Below are 19,415 nucleotides of genomic sequence, written 5' to 3' on the forward strand. Positions count from 1 at the left end.
CAGCCTCCTGGGTTGGGGAGTGGTTTTTCATCAGAGGACGGCTCAAGGACACTGGAACCCTCAGGAAGCTCTTCTTCCTATCAATCTGCTGGAGATCAGAGCAATCTTTCTGGCCCTTCTTCGCTGGCAACCCCTTCTCGTCGGCAAGCCGATCCGCATTCAGTCGGACAACGCCACGGCTGTGGCGTACATAAACCATCAGGGCGGCACGCGCAGCCACCAAGTCATGTCAGAAGTGGCCAGGATTCTGCGCTGGGCGGAACGTTTCGTCCCAGCAATCTCCGCCGTGCACATTCCAGGGGTGGAAAACTGGGCAGCCGACTTTCTGAGTCGTCAAGGCCTAGCGTCAGGCGAATGGTCTCTCCATCCCTCAGTCTTCGATCAGATATGCAAGCGCTGGGGGTCTCCGGACGTCGACCTCATGGCGTCTCGGATGAACCACAAAGTTCCGCGCTTCGTAGCCAGGTCCAGGGATCCTCTAGCCGTCGCTTGCGATGCCCTAGTAATTCCGTGGTCCCAGTTCCAACTCCCTTATCTTTTTCCACCTCTTGCCTTGATCCCAAGAGTGGTCAAGAAGATAAAATCGGAAGGCGTTCCAGTAATTCTTGTGGCTCCAGACTGGCCGAGACGGTCTTGGTATGCGGAACTGGTGAACATGCTCGCGGACGTTCCCTGGAGACTTCCAGTCCGTCCGGATCTTCTCTCGCAAGGCCCCCTTTACCACGAGAATTCTCGGTCTCTGAATTTAACAGCATGGCCGTTGAGGCCGCAATTCTAAGAGAATCAGGTTTTTCCAGCCAGGTGATTCAGACGATGATCAAAGCCAGGAAGCCAGCCTCTTCCCGCATTTACCACAGGTGTTGGAAGGCTTTTTTCCGTTGGTACGACGATAAAAAAGTTTTTCCAATGGTTTTTTCCATTCCGTCCATACTGGGTTTTCTCCAGTCTGGCTTAGATTCGGGTCTGTCTCTCAGTACCCTGAAAGGCCAGGTTTCTGCCTTGTCTATCCTCTTTCAAAGAGAGCTCGCTTCCTTACCGCAGGTTAAGACGTTCCTCCAAGGAGTCGCTCATGTGGCTCCTCCTCATCATTCACCAATAGAACCGTGGGATCTCAATCTCGTTCTTGGCGCTCTCCAAAAGGCGCCGTTTGAGCCCATCCAGGACATTCCTTTGTCACTTTTGTCATGGAAGGTGACCTTTTTGATCGCCATTACATCCATCAGAAGAGTTTCTGAGTTAGCGGCCTTGTCATTCCGTTCTCCTTATCTGGTGCTCCATCAGGATAAAGTCGTCCTCAGGCCCGTTCCTTCCTTCCTGCCAAAGGTGGTTTCCTCCTTTCACATCAACGAGGATATCGTTCTTCCATCGTTTTGTCCGGCTCCTTCTCACCCTCTTGAGAGGTCACTCCACAAGCTGGATGTTGTTAGAGCCTTGCGTGTCTACCTCGCTAGGACCGCTTCACTTCGTCAATCCGATTCTTTGCTGGTCATCTCTGAAGGTCACAGGAAAGGGCTTCCGGCATCCAAATCCACGATTGCTCGCTGGATTCGTTCTACCATTCAGGAAGCATACCGACTTCAGGAAAAACGGCCTCCTCCGGGAGTGAGAGCTCACTCCACCCGGGCTGTGGCAGCTTCGTGGGCCGTTCGACACCAGGCTTCGGCTCTGCAACTTTGCAGGGCCGCGACCTGGTCGTCCTTGCACACATTTGCGAGGTTCTACAGGGTTCATACCCAGGCCTCGTCTGATGCAGTTGTTGGTAGGAAGGTTCTGCAGGCGGCGGTGGCGCACAGGCCGACCTAAGCCTTTCCTGTTCTTTCGTTCCTTATTGCTGTTCCCGCCCTTGGGACTGCTTTGGAACGTCCCATGGTATTCTGTGTCCCCCAATAAGGCGATAAAGAAAGATGGATTTTTGGTTCTTACCGTAAAATCTTTCTTGGAGCCTTCATTGGGGGACACAGCACCCTCCCTGTTTAATTTGTACCGTGTTGGGTCTTTGAGTCCCCTGTTAGGTTGGTACATATGTTTAGAGAGTTTCCGTTGCTTCTCCTACTGCTTTCTCACCAACTGAGGTGCCTAGTGCCTGTCGGTGGGTGTATACTGCCGGGGAGGAGCTAATTTTCTTGTTTTGCATAGTGTCAGCCTCCTAGCAGCAGCAGCATACACCCATGGTATTCTGTGTCCCCCAATGAAGGCTCCAAGAAAGAGATTTTACGGTAAGAACCAAAAATCCATCTTTTACCCCCTCATATGGGGTATCAGCCTACTCAGGACAATTTGCAAAACAACTTTTGGGGTCCTATTTCTCCTGTTGCCCTTAGGAAAATAAAAATTTTGGGGCAAAAATATCATTTTTGTGGGAAAAAAAATTTTTTTGTTATTTTCACGCCTGGGCGTTATAAACTTCTGTGAAGCACTTGGGGGTTCAAAGTTCTCACCACACATCTAGATAAGTTCCTTGGGGGGGTCTAGTTTCCAAAATGGGGTCATTTGTGGGGGGTTTCCACTGTTTTGGTACATCAGGGGCTTTCCAAACGCGACATGGTGTCCGATCTCAATTCCAGCCAAAAAAGTCAAATGGCGCTGCTTGCCTTCCGAGCTCTGCCATGTGCCCAAATAGTCATTTACACCCACATATGGGGTATCAGCGTACTCAGGACAGATTGCACAATAACTTTTAGGGTCCTGTTACCCTTGGGAAAATAAAAATTGGGGGTGAAAAGATCATTTTGTGGAAAAAATATGATTTTTTAATTGTACGGCTGTACATTATAAACTTCTGTGAAGCCCTTGTGGGTTCAAAGTTCTCACCACATATCTAGATAAGTTCCTTAGGGGGTCTAGTTTCAAAAATGTGGTCACTTGTGGGGGGTTTCCACTGTTTAGGTACATCAGGGGCTCTCCAAACGCGACATGGCGTCCGATCAGAATTCCAGCCAATTTTGCATTGAAAAAGTCAAACGGCGCTCCTTCCCTTCTGAGCTCTGCCATGCGCCGAAACAGTGGTTCCCCACCACATATCAGGTATCGCGTGCTCAGGACAAATTGCACAATAATTTTTGCAGTCCAATGTCTCCTGTTACACTTGGTAAAATAAAAAAAATTGAACCTGAAGTAATTTTTTTTGTGAAAAAAAGTTAAATGTTAATTTTTTTTAAATATTCAAAAAATTCCTGTGACGCACCTGAAGGGTTAATAAACTCCTTGAATGTGGTTTTAAGCACCTTAAGGGGTGCAGTTTTTAGAATGGTGTCACTTTTGGGTATTTTCTATCATATAGACTCCTCAAAGTGGCTTCAAATGTGATGTGGTCCGTAAAAATAAAATGGTGTTGCAAAAATGAGAGATCGCTGGTCAACTTTTAACCCTTATATCTTACTAACAAATAAAAATTTTGGTTCGAAAATTGTGCTGATGTAAAGTAAACATGTGGCAAATGTTACTTATTAACTTTTTTGTGTGCCATATCTCTGTGATTTAAGGGCATAAAAATTCAAAGTTGGAAAATTGCGGAATTTTCAAAATTTTCGCCAAATTTCCGTTTTTTTTTCACAAATAAGCGCAAGTTATATGAATGAAATTTTACCACTAACGTGAAGTACAATATGTCACGAGAAAACAGTGTCAGAATCACCGGGATCCATGGAAGCGTTTCAGAGTTATTACCTCATAAAGGGAAAGTGGTCAGAATTGTAAAAATTGGCCCGGTAGTTAACGTGCAAACCACCCTTGGTAGTTAACGGGTTAAAGGCAGGGCTGTGGAGTCGGAGTCGGTGCTCATTTTGGTGGAGTCGGAGTTGGAGTCGGTATAAAATGGACCGACTCCGACTCCGACTCCTAAAATATATAATAAATTGGGTACAGTAATTCAATGCAGGATGTGCTGAATATTTTTTCATAGGAGTTTGGGAAAGTTATGAAATGTCCTATAAATGGCTGTTCTATTCCTGATCTAAGGCTACATTCACACACAGCGTTTTTCCTGTGTTTTTTGAGGATATGTTTTTCAGCTGCAAAAGTTGATCATCTTTTTAAAAAACTGCATCACCTGAAAGGTTTTTGAGCTCATAGATAATGTTCTCAATAGCAAAAGCAGATTAGAAATCTGCTCTATCTATATATCCATTTATCCATATCGTATCTGTACCAAAAAGAATGAAAACCGGGTAGTACACCAATATATATTCTGTTCTATCTAAATATCTTGATTATTGGATCATAAAAATGATTAAATGTCTGAGGTTCACATTGTACTACAATAAATTTTTCACTTAAATATAAGCAATATGTGTGGGAGTCGGAGTCGTGGAGTTGGAGTCGGTGTAAGGGAAATTGAGGAGTCGGAGTCGCAGGTTTGGCTTACCGACTCCACAGCCCTGGTTAAAGGTCATTTTTCCTCCCTAAACTCTTTAGTATGTATGTAATGTAGTGTAGGTAGACTAATATACTTGCCAATCACCATCTTGCCTGTTTTCCGCACCGCTGCCGTCCTCTTTTGTATCACTTGACTTAAATCCGTGTGTGGACGCGAAGTCGCTTTTACAATGTAAGCCTATGAGGCCTTCAAGCTGCCCCATCACAAAACAAGGCTCAATGGGCATACATTATAAAAGTGACTTCTGGCATACACAAACCCTTGAGTGAGCGGAACTGGAAGCCAGGGGAGACTGCAACCGGTGAGTATATTAATACTCGCACTATGATGCATACATATTAAAAGGATAGAACTTTTTGCGGGACGGTTTCTTTAAGAAATCTCATGCACACCCTGCAAATAATATAGAAAATTGTTTGGCACTGTGGATGTGGTATCTGCAGCAAGTTGTCTTATGCTGCCAAAGTTACTGCAGATATCTCTTAACATTGCAGGTGTATGTGCTGCTTGAAGGGAGTCTTGCACCTGGAATACAAATTGAACTTTTATGTTGAGGACATAGCCCATATATATATATATATATATATATATATATATATATATATATATATATATATATATTACATTGCTGTCATTATTTTTACAACCCTTGTATAATCTAATTGCTGACCCTGACTTATTCTGTGATTCTCTCCTCCTCCCTACACTCCTGGGTTCACCCGAGTAGCAAGCGGTGGCAGAAGACAGCAATGAAAGTGGGACCTGCCCCCACACTGTGCGCCGCTGACTCCTTCATAGTCAGTGTGCAGGTGCAGAGCCACAGTTGGGGTTCAGGCAGCGCTCACTCTTGCCAAGCGAGTGCTGTATGAGGGAAATACTCAGTATGCAAATTGAGGGGTCACACAGCTCTTGGCCATGGCAAGCATGCACCAGTATCCCCTCATTTGCATATGGAATTAATTGAATTTTAAAAGTAATTACAGCAATGAAATTTATGCTGCTTACACTATTTTTTTTTTTTTCTTTTCTTTTAGGGGCTACGTCCCCAATATAACTTTAATTTGCATTTCAGGGGTTAACCCACCCCCACCCCCCGTTAACTTCCCGATTTTCATAAGAAAATATTCAGTGTTTCTACTGAGCGCGTCTAATCCCGGTCTCAATGCTGTTCCCATCACCATTTTTTTTGCACTTGAGAAGTTATATATATGACCATAAGTAACTCTGTTCTTTTAAGGGCCACTTCCGCTTGCATACATCCCAGGATCACCCCTTTTCATCCTTCTGCGGTAACATTTTTAATACAAGATTATTTGTAAACCTGTTTTCTTTTCTGTAGGTGATGGTCCTCAGTGTAGAGATTATGTAATCTCACTTGGAGTTGTCAAACCGCTCTTGTCCTTCATCAACCCTTCCATCCCCATCACCTTCCTCCGGAACGTCACATGGGTCATTGTCAATCTGTGTAGGAATAAGGACCCTCCACCGCCAATGGAGACTGTGCAGGAGGTAATCGTGCTAATCGATGGTGCCGTTGTCTTTGTACGGGTTCTGTGTCCAGATGTTTTGCATAGTGTTCATCTATGTGCTATGGTTTGGACCACACAGTGGATCATTCAAAATCATTTCTAGTAATAACAGTGTTTAATATATTTGCTAAAGCACCACTCGAGCGGGTTTGTTTTGTTTAAACGTAAATCCCCTGCCCCCGGTCATATGCTCCCCCCTCTGGCGTCTTCACCGTTTTTCAGCACCGCTCCTGTCCCTCGGTGACATCTTATGAACGCAGCTTCTGATTGGCCAGAAGTCAGAAGCTACATCACAAGCTCTCAATGCTAGACTATGAGAGCGAGAATGAGGCCTTCATAGACTTATATTGATTAGTGATCTCCAGCACGCTCCATGAAACACTGGAGCAGCCGGCAGGTTAAAAACTGCAGGAGCGTCAGCAAAAACAAATGAAAACGCTGGAGGGTGAGTATGAGACGAGGCACAGGGGACTTAAATTTTAAGCACCACTCCAGCGGTAAAATAAAAAATCCCACTGGAGTGGTGCTTTAAGGATTTCCCACAGTATATACTTACCACTGGGATCACCACTTATTACCCATACATGGACCCCAGTGAAGAAGAGCTTGAATGGAGTGGTGTCCTTCAATTGAAAGTATGGGGCAGACAGACGCCCTCGTACAGTGCTTGCCTATTTCTGGCAGAACTCATACTCAAGCTGCGCTCCATTCATGCTCTTCTTCACCGCGGTTGTATAGTAAGGAAGGAACAGGATGATCACTCTTCCTGTTTTAGTTGTGTGGTGGATCTGGCCTGGGGACCCCACTTAACTAAATATCTATCACCTATTCATTCCATTAATAACTGTGTGCTTTAAGGGAGTTGTCCGGTGAAAACAGATTACTGCCTATTCACAGGAAAGTGGTGGTAACTTGCTGATTCGCAGAATGGGAAATTTTTTATTCCTGGCTAAGCACTTTTGCCCCCCCCCCCGGTTACAAAAAGGAATTGACGGATCAAAGACCTTACCACCATTCTTTTTTTTTTTTTTTTTTGCGGGCTGCAAGAAAAAAAAGTAAGGATCCACACTTCGCAGCCCTATAGGAAATGAAGGAAGCTGCTGTCGAACATGCGCACTGCCACTGCATTCTAATAGGGATAAAAGTGACCTTTTTTGTTGATCAGTGCAGGTCCCAGCGGTCGAACCTCACTAATCAAAAAAAATCACCCATCCTGTGGGTAGGTGATAACTTGTTTTCACTGTTCAACACCTTTAAATTGCAGAAACATATTTATACAACCCAATGGTCTCAACCTAATGTACCTCTTTCGCTTCTTCTTGTAGATCTTGCCGGCTCTTTGTGTCCTAATATACCATACCGACATTAATGTGAGTATATGGCATTCACATTAGCATCATTTTCTGTTTGTGCCGTCAATAGTCAATACGTCTATGGTCGACTTGTGTTTGCTGACACCTTATCTTATATACCATATTTTTTGTCGTATTAGTTTTGCCATTTGTCGATATGTATTCTGTCTCTTTATCCTCTTTAGATACTAGTGGATACAGTATGGGCTCTGTCTTACCTTACTGACGGTGGCAATGAACAAATACAGATGGTGATAGATTCCGGGGTTGTGCCATACTTGGTGCCACTTCTGAGTCATCAAGAAGTAAAAGTTCAGGTATTTTTTTTTTTTTTTTAAACTGACAATTTAATGGATTTATGATACTTCAGTCGTTGAAGCCTTGTCTGAAAGGGTCATTCCCATCATGTAAAGTAATGGCATATAATTTGGGATGCCTCCATTCTGGGTAAGAAGGGGCCGCAGAACTGCTTTGGTTTGTGTGTCCACAAAGCCGATGTGATGCTGAAATTTCTGTGATTGTCCCATTCATCTGAATGAAATTCGCAAAGATCAGTTTGCTTGAGGCCAGAGCGGATGAAGAAAACTACAACTTTATCAGTTGAAGTTTCTGAAACAAATTCAGTCTTAGCGGTGTATCCTCCTAATGTTTACTGTCACAGATCCATTATATTCTGAGGTCAGACCCCTGCACAAATAAAAAAAAAAAAAAAATCATAGCATATCCTAGCATGTCATCACTTTTTAATGAAAACAGCTTCCAATACACTCCTCCCAGATCCCAGATGGTTTTGGTTTTTTTTTAGCTGGATGCCAGTCACAGAAGCTTATATATTCAGCATAAGTAACATTTGCATTTTAAATACAGTCGTCTTTAATATTTTGCAGCTAAACCATTATTTGCTCATTCACACGCCCTCATTCCTGTGTTTAGGGCTTAAAGAGAACCTGTTAGCCATTCTTTTGATGCCCTCATTACAGAATGCGGCGGTCTGCTGGGCCTGGGGAGTAAGGGTAATGACTGTTGAGAAGTCATAGGCATCTGTCCGCAGACTTTTCTCCTTGCTTTTCAAGAGGTTTCCACCAAGACACCCCAAACATTTTACAGTAAAACATAGAATTCTGAAATGATCTGTATTTGGCTTGTGGGCAGCATAAAATATCTTGCAAGTTTCCTTTCTAGTGAGTTCAAATCCTGATTATTATATGTAAGTGGCTACTATTGTATTACTGATGAAAGGAAGCACAAATCCTTATTTCTGTTTTGTCTCCCTCTTCAGACGGCAGCATTAAGAGCAGTGGGTAATATAGTAACCGGCACAGATGAACAGACTCAAGTGGTGTTAAACTGCGACGTTCTCGCTCACTTTCAAAATCTACTGACACATCCTAAAGAGAAAATTAATAAGGTATTTCTGACCTAAACATAGTGTGCCATACAGTTCTGTAGTGATCAGAGTTTGGTTCAGCAGGAGTTTCGGTATTACACCATATACAGCTGGAGTCTGGGTATTATGGCTGAGCTACACGGATTATTGCACCGTATACAGCTGGAGTCTGGGTATTATGGCTGCGATACATGGATTATTGCACCGTATTCAGCCGGTGTCTGGGTAATATGGCTGAGATACACATAGTATTGCACCGTATACAGCTGAAGTCCTGGTATTGCAGCTGAGATACATAAATTATTGCACCGTATACAGCTGGAGTCTGGGTATATTCAGAAGGAGTCTAGGTATTATAACTGAGATACATGGATTATTGCACAGTATACAGCTGGAGTCTATTATGGCTGAGATACAGGGATTATTGCACCATATACAGCTGGAGTCTGGGTATTACGACTGAGATACATGGATTATTGCACCGTATACAGCTGGAGTCTGGGTATTATGGCTGAGATACATGGATTATTGCACCATATACAGCTGGAGTCTGGGTATTATGGCTGAGATACATGGATTATTGCACCATATACAGCTGGAGTCTGGGTATTACGGCTGAGATACACGGATTATTGCACTGTATTCAGCAGGAGTCTGGGTATTATGGCTGAGATACATGGATAATTGCACCATATTCAGAAGGAGTCTAGGTATTATAACTGAGATACATGGATTATTGCACTGTATACAGCTGGAGTCTGGGTATTATGGCTGAGATACATGGATTATTGCACCATATACAGCTGGAGTCTGGGTATTACGGCTGAGATACATGAATTATTGCACCGTATACAGCTGGAGTCTGGGTATTATGGCTGAGATACATGGATTATTGCACCGTATTCAGAAGGAGTCTAGGTATTATAACTGAGATACATGGATTATTGCACCGTATACAGCTGGAGTCTGGTTATTATGGCTGAGATACATGGATTATTGCACCATATACAGCTGGAGTCTGGGTATTATGGCTGAGATACATGGATTATTGCACCATATACAGCTGGAGTCTGGGTATTACGGCTGAGATACATGGATTATTGCACCATATACAGCTGGAGTCTGGGTATTATGGCTGAGATACACGGATTATTGCATGATACACAGCAGGAGTCTGGGTATTATGGCTGAGATACATGTATTATTGCACCATATCCGGTAGATATTGGCACACTAACTTTATAGTTTGATTCTGTATTTCTGTATTTTCTTTGCTTTAGGAAGCAGTTTGGTTCCTCTCTAATATCACAGCTGGAAATCAGCAGCAGGTTCAAGCTGTTATTGATGCTGGACTAATCCCCATGATAATACACCAGCTAGCCAAGGTGAGCCGCTAAGAGAAAGCACATTCTCCTTTATTGAGCTGTGTAAACATTCTGGCAGTTCATCGATTATTTATGACGATCCATCAGTTTATGTCGTCTTAAAAATTAGTTACTGGCCACACATCGCCCCATGTAACAAGGGCATGTGCTGCTGTTAACATGTATGGGTATCAAGAAAATCTTAACAACTGTTCTGTGTAACCAACCCAGCAAACAAGAGCTAATCAGCTTTTATATAGTCTGTTCTCTTTACAGGCTGAAATCCTCCCAACTAAAACAGTATGGAAATGCATTGCAGGATGTGTTAGTTCAGATTGGAAATGACTGGTCCCATATTGTGTCCTGCTAGAACTGTATAGCATTGAAACAATATCATCTGAACCGAAAACATTATATTCAAACAAGTTAGAAAGGCCATATGCCAAAGAATAGGCATACTCCGGTAACCAACATGGACCCTCCCAACGTGGCAATCTCTATATAGAAAATTGAATGTGTGTGTATATCATCAACCAATCATGAAGCATCTTTCATTTCACCAGAGCTGTTTAAAAGAAGCTGAGCTGTGATTGGTTGCTATGAGCAACAGTTTTCTCACTGCATGACACCACCTCAGCAAACAGTGACCTGGTGGGAGAAATCTAGCATCCCTGGGAACATAAGCTCCAGCCATCGTCTGCCCCGCAGAAAGGAGCAGAGAGAGAGCACATGACAGAAATGAATCCCCCCTCCCTGCCCGTATCCCCATCACACATTCTCCATCCCATAGGCACATCTTCCCTCTTAAAGGGATCATTGGTATGGAAGTCAGGGCAAATACATCCAGCGCTTTGGTTTTGACCCCAGGCCTCTCTTAAAGGGATCCCCAGAACAGAAGTGAGGGCAAATCTACTCTGCGCTCTGGTACTGACCCCAGGACTCAAAGTGATCTCCGGTATGAAAGTTAGAGCAAATCCCTCAGCGCTCCGATTCTGACCCCAGGCCTCACTTAAAGGGATCCCAGGTATGGTAGTGAGGGAAATTCAACTCGGCGTTCTGTTTCTGACCCCAGGCTCTCTTAAAGGGATCCTCAGTATGGAAGTCAGGGCAATTGCCTTCAAATGCTCTGATACTGACCCCAGGCCTCTATTAAATGGATCATTGGTATGGAAGTCAAGGCAAATCCATCCAGCGCTTTGGTTTTGACCCCAGACGTCTCTTAAAGGGATCCCCGGTATGGAAGTTAGGACCTTTCCACTCAGCGCTGTGGTTCTGACCCCTGGGCCTCTTAAAGGGATCATTGGTATGGGAGTTAGGGCAATTACACTCAGCGCTCTGGGTCTGACCCCAGGCTTCTCTTAAAGGGATCCCTGGTATGGCAGTGAGGGCATATCCACTCTCCGCTCTGATTCTGACCCCAGGCCCCTCTTAAAGGGATCTCCAGTATGGAAGTGAGGGCAAATCCACTCTGCGCTTTAGTACTGACCCCAGGCCTCTCTTAAAGGGATCTCCGGTATGGAAGTTAGGGTAAATCCCTCAGCGCTCTGATTCTCACCCCAGGCTTCTATTAAAGGGATTATTGGTATGGAAGTCAGGGCAAATCCACTCAGCGCTCTGGTTCTGATGCCAGGCCTCTCTTAAAGGGATCCCCGATATGGAAGTTAGGGCCATTCCACTAAGCGCTCTGGTTCTGACCCCAGGCTGATGGGATGATGTGGAATATTAGGGGTAGTAGTCTGGTGGCTCTGGCTGATGGGATGATGTGGGATATTAGGGGTAGTAGTCCGGTATTTCTGGCTGACGGGATGATTTGGGATATTAGTGGAAGTTGTCCAGTGGCTATGTCTGACGGGATGATGTGGGATATTAGGGGTAGTAGTCCGGCGGCTGTGACGGGATGATGTGGGATACTAGTGGAAGTTGTCCAGTGGCTCTGGCTGACGGGATGATGTGGGATATTAGGGGTAGTGGTCCGGTGGCTTTGAAGGGATGATGTGGGATATTAGTAGTTTGGTGGCTCTGGCTGATGGGATGATGTGGGATATTTGGGCTAGTTGTCCTGTAGCTATGGCTGGTGGGATTGTGTGGCATATTATAGTGAGTATGGCTATGCGGAGTGGGTAGTTTCATAACTAACCGTTAGTTCAGCTAGTTCCTACATAAACTTGCGGAGTCAAAAGTCCACCAAAATATATTTCAAAAGTTTCTTATGTTTAAAAGAAAAAAGGCATACAAGTATACATATAAAAATGTCAGTAACAAGCAGACTCTGTTATTTATGGCATGTAGATCACACATACAGTGGGGCAAAAAAGTATTGTCAGTCAGCAATAGTGCAAGTTCCACCACTTAAAAAGATGAGAGGCGTCTGTAATTTACATCATAGGTAGACCTCAACTATGGGAGACAAACTGAGAAAAAAAAAAACCCAGAAAATCACATTGTCTGGTTTTTTTTTCATTTTATTTGCATATTATGGTGGAAAATAAGTATTTGGTCAGAAACAAGCAATCAAGATTTCTGGCTCTCACAGACCTGTAACTTCTTCTTTAAGAGTCTCCTCTTTCCTCCACTCAGTACCTGTAGTAATGGCACCTGTTTAAACTTGTTATCAGTATAAAAAGACACCTGTGCACACCCTCAAACAGTCTGACTCCAAACTCCACTATGGTGAAGACCAAAGAGCTGTCAAAGGACACCAGAAACAAAATTGTAGCCCTGCACCAGGCTGGGAAGACTGAATCTGCAATAGCCAACCAGCTTGGAGTGAAGAAATCAACTGTGGGAGCAATAATTAGAAAATGGAAGACATACAAGACCACTGATATTCTCCCTCGATCTGGTGCTCCACGCAAAATCCCACCCCGTGGGGTCAGAATGATCACAACGGTGAGCAAAAATCCCAGAACCACCTGGGGGGACCTAGTGAATGAACTGCAGAGAGCTGGGACCAATGTAACAAGGCCTACCATAAGTAACACACTACGCCACCATGGACTCAGATCCTGCAGTGCCAGACGTGTCCCACTGCTTAAACCTGTACATGTCCGGGCCCGTCTGAAGTTTGCTAGAGAGCATTTGGATGATCCAGAGGAGTTTTGGGAGAATGTCCTATGGTCTGATGAAACCAAACTGGAACTGTTTGGTAGAAACACAACTTGTCGTGTTTGGAGGAAAAAGAATACTGAGTTGCATCCATCAAACACCATACCTACTGTAAAGCATGGTGGTGGAAACATCATGCTTTGGGGCTGTTTCTCTGCAAAGGGGCCAGGACGACTGATCCGGGTACATGAAAGAATGAATGGGGCCATGTATCGTGAGATTTTGAGTGCAAACCTCCTTCCATCAGCAAGGGCATTGAAGATGAAACGTGGCTGGGTCTTTCAACATGACAATGATCCAAAGCACACCGCCAGGGCAACGAAGGAGTGGCTTCGTAAGAAGCATTTCAAGGTCCTGGAGTGGCCTAGCCAGTCTCCAGATCTCAACCCTATAGAAAACCTTTAGAGGGAGTTGAAAGTCCGTGTTGCCAAGCGAAAAGCCAAAAACATCACTGCTCTAGAGAAGATCTGCATGGAGGAATGGGCCAACATACCAACAACAGTGTGTGGCAACCTTGTGAAGACTTACAGAAAACGTTTGACCTCTGTCATTGCCAACAAAGGATATATCACAAAGTATTGAGATGAAATTTTGTTTCTGACCAAATACTTATTTTCCACCATAATATGCAAATAAAATGAAAAAAAAAACAGACAATGTGATTTTCTGGATTTTTTTTTTTCTCAGTTTGTCTCCCATAGTTGAGGTCTACCTATGATGTAAATTACAGACGCCTCTCATCTTTTTAAGTGGTGGAACTTGCACTATTGCTGACTGACTAAATAATTTTTTGCCCCACTGTAAATGATAGGGAGGGAAGAGTAGGTCAAATTACATATTGTGAATAAAATAAAGAGCTAATGCTTAACCTATATTAAAGTGCCATAGCATAGAGTTCATGCAGAAAATGAAAACGAGCCAACAAAGATCATTAAGTAGCCCATCGATATATATATAGCAGACAATAATATGCTCCTGTTCTAAACACCATTACTAAGGTAATGTATATGGAGGTCTATTTTACTCTAGAAAAGAGAAGACTTAGGGGAGACCTAATATATATGTACAAGTATATCAGAGGGCAATACAGAGATCTCTCCAATGAACTGTTTGTACCAAGGACTGTGACAAGAACAAGGGGGCATTCTCTTCGTTTGGAGGAAAGACAATTTCTACACCAGCATAGAAAAGGGTTCTTCACGGTAAGAGCAGTGAGGCTCTGGAATTCTCTTCCTGAGGAAGTGGTGATGGCCAACTCGCTGAATGAATTTAAGAAAGGAATGGATGCTTTTCTTGTAACAGTATAGAAGGTTACGAATAACATAATATTATAGGTAGATGGTTGACCCAGCTTAGGGGAAGGAATTTTTTTCCCTATGGAGAAAATTGGCTTCTACTCTGGGTTTTTTGCCTTCCCCAGGATCAACAATGCAGAACAGCTGCACTAAAAATAGGCTGAACTAGATGGACATAAGGTCTTCCTTCAGCCTTCAAAACTATGAGCTGCACACAAATCTCCTAATGCGAAGCCAAAGCAACAAGATTAATTCATCTCTTAGGCTAGTTTCACACTAGCGTTTTTTTAACGCTGTGCTTCGTGCGTAATAGAATCACATACAAAAAACGCATCATGCGTTTTGTATGCGTTTGCTTTTTTTTATGCGCATGCGTTTTAACCAGTTTCTAGCCATGTTAACTCATAAAATGCATGCGATTTTAAACGCAGGCGTGCGAATGCAGGTCGGACGGACCAAAAATGCAACAGGTTGCGTCCGGCGCGCCTAGGCGCACACTAGAAAAAAAACGCATGCGCACCAAAAAGCATACGAACGCGTGCATACGCTAGACCATGCGCCCCCATTTTAAAGATAGGGACGCATACGAAGCGCAGCGCTAAAAAACGCTAGTGTGAAACCAGCCTTACCCATTTCTCCCCATGTGGGACATCGTGCCCATATAGCATAACGGATGTTTCAGCGCTTTATACTCCCCATCTATAGAATTGTTAGCCGTCTTTGCACCTTTATAGCTGATTTTCTCTGTACTGCAGGGAGACTTTGGAACTCAAAAAGAAGCCGCATGGGCGATCAGCAACTTAACGATAAGTGGCCGGAAAGACCAGGTAAGCCAAGGATTTAGAACCGAGCTAGGGTTATGGAGCACTGATTTTCTGGAGGTGCTCCGGCATCTGCCTGTGATGTTAGTAGTCACAGGATACATTATGCTTGTACTGGATGTGAGTGATAAGAAGCTGCTCTTGTTAGGCGTGTTCGGTGACCTGGCTTTTTTCCCCTCTGGTACGGCAGTGAAACACCAGAAGGAAACTGATGTGGGAACAGATCCCGTAATTTGTTATGGGTTCATTCATTTATCCGGCGCATCAGTAGTTGCGCTGGATCAGGAAACGCTATTCGTCAGCCATTTTCACCCAGCTCTGGAAAAGTGGGTGGGACGAAGTAACCTCCACTCGTCAAATTCATGATGAGCGACCGTGTTCCTTATGCCACAAATCTTACTCCAGTTGCTGACTGAAGTAAAATTTGCAGAGATTATAGTGTCCATTCCAGGTGATGACATATCCAAAAGTAATATCTTCATGCTTGACAAACACCTATAGCAGGTCGAAACATTGCTATTATATTTGACAGAATAAATTATTCATTCTTTTCCCGTCTCCCATGACGGCACACATGAGAGAGGGGATCCGCCCAGTCAGGACAGGAACCCTACTGAAGATAAAAGGGCGGTACCTCTCCCTCGCTTCAGTTGGGTTTCCTGTCCTGACAGGGACCCGTGCTGAAGACAGCAGGTCACACTTACCTGCCCCTCTCCCGTGCCGGCGTAGAAGATCAGGCTGGGCTCCTGAGCGCTGGGCGTCGGGATGGAGGAAGCGCCGTCCGCGGGTCCTCCGGGGCTCAGCGTCCGAGCGGGCGCAGGAACAGCACGGCGGGGGTCCTGGGGCTCTGCCGTGGCTGCCGCGCCGCCCTCTCCCCCTCTGCCGGTGATTCCCTACTCTGGAGCAGCTCAGGAGCGTTGAGGGAGCGGCCGCTTCCGGGTCGCGCTCCTCTGACGTCACGCGGCGCCGACAATCCAAGATGGCGGCGCCCATGGTGAAGAACGCCGATCGGTGGAGAGAGATCCCGGCGGTATGGCGGGGGGGAGGGGCTGTGAGGGTAACCGGAGGAGGTGGAGAGTGCAGTGGATCCCCCTTACATAAGGGGGATGACCACAGAAGACGCACTCATGCCCAAGGCTTCAGAATGGAAGTGGGGCAAGACGAGCAGCGTCAGCAGCAGCGTCAGCAGCAAGACCTCTCGCCAGATGCCAGGCCGAGCCACCAACATACCAGGAGCAGTCGCTCAAGTGGTGGGAGCGGCAGTCATAAGCGCAATCGGCATGACTCTGGGACGTCCAGGAGAAACGTCACGAGTGCATCTGAGGAGCCTCCGAGATCGGTACCCCTGATTGACACCGGTGGTGAGTGATCTACGTGAATGTCACCCTTATGGTAATGGGGTTCCATTTTTTCTGTTTGATCACTAGGGGGCGAGGAAGGCCAGCAGCAAAACCAAAAATAGAGAATGCGCCCTATGTAAAAACCTGCTGGCAGATCAGTGGCAGAAAGATCTCTGCGCTGACTGTATTAACAGGACTATACAGGAGGAGACCCCTGATTTGGTGACTAGTCTGAAGGAGTTAATACATCAGGAGGTGAAAGGTTCCCTAAAGGCAGCCCTTAAAAAGAAAAGAAACCGTAGAAGGAGCTCCGATTCAGAGGCCTCGCCAAAGCAGAAGGGGCGGGATAGATCTTTGTCCCCCTCCACCTCCTCTTCCTCTACGCAGTCCTCAGAATCCTCCTCGGACAGCGATATAGGCGGCCGTCCATGTTTCCCAACGGAGGACGTAGAAAAACTGGTCAAGGCCATTAGAGCTACAATGGGCCTTAAAGAAGAAAAAACTCCCAAATCATTAGAGGATGTAATGTTTGGAGGACTGGAGGAAAAGCGAAAGCGTACCTTCCCTGTAAATGATAAAATAAAAGCGCTAATTGACAGGGAATGGAAAAAGACAGAGCGGTCAGGGGGCTTACCTTCCACATCAAAGAGGAGGTACCCCTTTGACCAGAAGGACTCAGAAACCTGGGAACAAGTCCCAAAAATTGATGGGGCTGTAGCCAGATCCTCAAAAAAGGTATCCCTACCATTAGAAGATTCTGGCGTGTTGAAAGACCCGCTTGATAAGAAAGCAGATGGGTTTCTGAAGCACATCTGGGAAGCTTCAGCAGGGGGATTGAAGCCAGCAATAGCCGGTACCTGTACCGCTCGTGCCCTCATGGTCTGGCTGCAACAAATAGAGGACCAGATCAAGGATAGAGTTCCTAGAGACGAAATTCTAGCTAATCTAACATTGGTGCACGGAGCAGCGGCTTTCCTGGCCGATTCCTCTGCAGACTCCGCAAGATTGACAGCTAGAGCAGCAAGCCTGTCAAATGCGGCAAGACGAGCCCTGTGGCTTAAAGGGTGTCCCGGAGATTTACCCTCTAAGCACAAGTTATGTTCCATTCCATGCGATGGCCAATTCCTCTTCGGGAAAAAACTAGAAGAGATTTTGGAGCATGCGGGGGATAGGAAGAAAAGCTTTCCCCGATTTCCGGGAGAACCTAAGAAGCAGCCCTTTCGGAGGAGGAGATTTAACAGGGGTCGTCCCCCGGGAGATAGAAAAAGCTGAGACTTTAAAGAAAAAAGAGGATCGGGCTATATGTTTAAAGGGCCCTCCACTTCCTCCAAAAAATCTCCCCAATGACATTGGGCCGGAGGTAGGGGGAAGGCTTTCTCTCTTCCTTTCCGCCTGGGCAAATATCTCCCCCAGTACATGGGTCCTAAATATAATCAAGGACGGTTTAAAAATAAAATTCATCCGTCCGCCCAGGCATACCTTCATAATAACACCCAGAAGGAAAGCCCAAGAGCAACAGCTGGCCCTGGAGACGGAAGTCTTGGGACTAGTGAAAAAACAAGTCCTACAGGAAGTCCCAGCGCAAGAAGAAGGAAGGGGGTTCTACTCCCCCCTCTTCTTAATACAAAAACCAGATGGCTCTTGGAGAACCATTGTCAACCTGAGGAGACTCAATCAGTGGATAGACAATTGCTCCTTCAAAATGGAGTCAATCAACACGGCCACAAAGATCCTGTTCCAGCATTGCCTCATGGCAGTGATAGACTTAAAAGATGCCTACTATCACATCCCAATCCATCGGGAGTATCAGAGATATTTGAGAGTAGCGCTCTGTATCCAGGGGCAGGTGAGACACTACCAATACGCAGCCCTTCCGTTTGGCCTGTCTACAGCCCCCAGGGTATTCACCAAAGTGATGGCCGAAGTAATGTCTTTTCTGCGATCCAGGGACATAGTGATCGTCCCATACTTAGACGACTTTCTGGTAATAGGGAGGTCGGAATCCCACTGCACACTTCAAGTGAAGGAAGTAATAGCAACTCTAGTAGGACTAGGGTGGATAGAAAACATCCCCAAGTCAAGGATAACCCCAGTAAAAGAGCAATCCTTCCTAGGGTTGATATTGGACTCCGAGCAACAACACTGCCTCCTACCAGAGAGGAAAGTGACCAAGATAAGAGGCCTAGCTCGCACAGCAATACGAAGACCAAATATGACACTGAGGAACGCAATGTCCCTTTTAGGCTCACTGACATCATGCATACCCGCAGTAACATGGGTGCAGTACCACTTAAGGCAACTACAGTGGGAAGTCCTGTCAGCGCAGAAACAATTAAAAGGGCATTTAGAAGTCAAACTATGTCAGTGGCTGTAAGAGATTCCCTGCTCTGGTGGACTGTAGAAAAGAATCTAACAGCTGGTGTCCCGTGGCAAAAACCAGTCGAGGACATCATTACGACAGACCGAGTGCCACAGGGTGGGGAGCACACCTGAGATCCCATACAATACAGGGGACCTGGTCCTCACTAGAAAGCGATCAGAATTCAAATGTAAAAGAACTATGGGCAGTGGAAAAAGCCGTGAAACATTTCCTTCCCTTACTTCAGGGCCGCCACACCCGGGTCATGACGGACAATCAGGCAGTAGTAGCCTACATCAATCATCAGGGGGGAACGAGATCTCGGGGCCTCATGCAAATAACAGATCTACTCTTCCAGCTAGCAGAACAACATCTGTTATCCATCACAGCATTGCACATAAAGGGGGCAGAAAATATACAAGCAGACTTCCTGAGTCGCAGGCATCTAAGACAAGGGGAATGGTCCCTAAACCCCCGAGTCTTCCAAC

At 45.3% G+C, this 19,415-nt stretch overlaps 1 protein-coding gene across 1 annotated transcript in view; it reads left to right on the forward strand.

Annotated features, from left to right (window-relative positions):
• The window catches only part of KPNA3 (karyopherin subunit alpha 3), a 114,924-nt gene that overhangs the window by 63,933 nt on the left and 31,576 nt on the right, over positions 1 to 19,415 (forward strand). Inside the window, exons 9-14 of the mRNA XM_073583331.1 lie at positions 5,715 to 5,884; positions 7,230 to 7,274; positions 7,442 to 7,573; positions 8,536 to 8,664; positions 9,924 to 10,028; positions 15,163 to 15,234. Coding sequence (XP_073439432.1) covers positions 5,715 to 5,884; positions 7,230 to 7,274; positions 7,442 to 7,573; positions 8,536 to 8,664; positions 9,924 to 10,028; positions 15,163 to 15,234 — 653 coding nt within the window. The remainder of the gene's footprint in view (positions 1 to 5,714; positions 5,885 to 7,229; positions 7,275 to 7,441; positions 7,574 to 8,535; positions 8,665 to 9,923; positions 10,029 to 15,162; positions 15,235 to 19,415) is intronic.

The sequence above is a fragment of the Dendrobates tinctorius genome, unplaced genomic scaffold (assembly GCF_039654945.1).
Source record: "Dendrobates tinctorius isolate UK_male_01 unplaced genomic scaffold, ASM3965494v1 ptg000075l, whole genome shotgun sequence".
In the NCBI taxonomy this organism is placed as follows: Eukaryota; Metazoa; Chordata; class Amphibia; order Anura; family Dendrobatidae; genus Dendrobates; species Dendrobates tinctorius.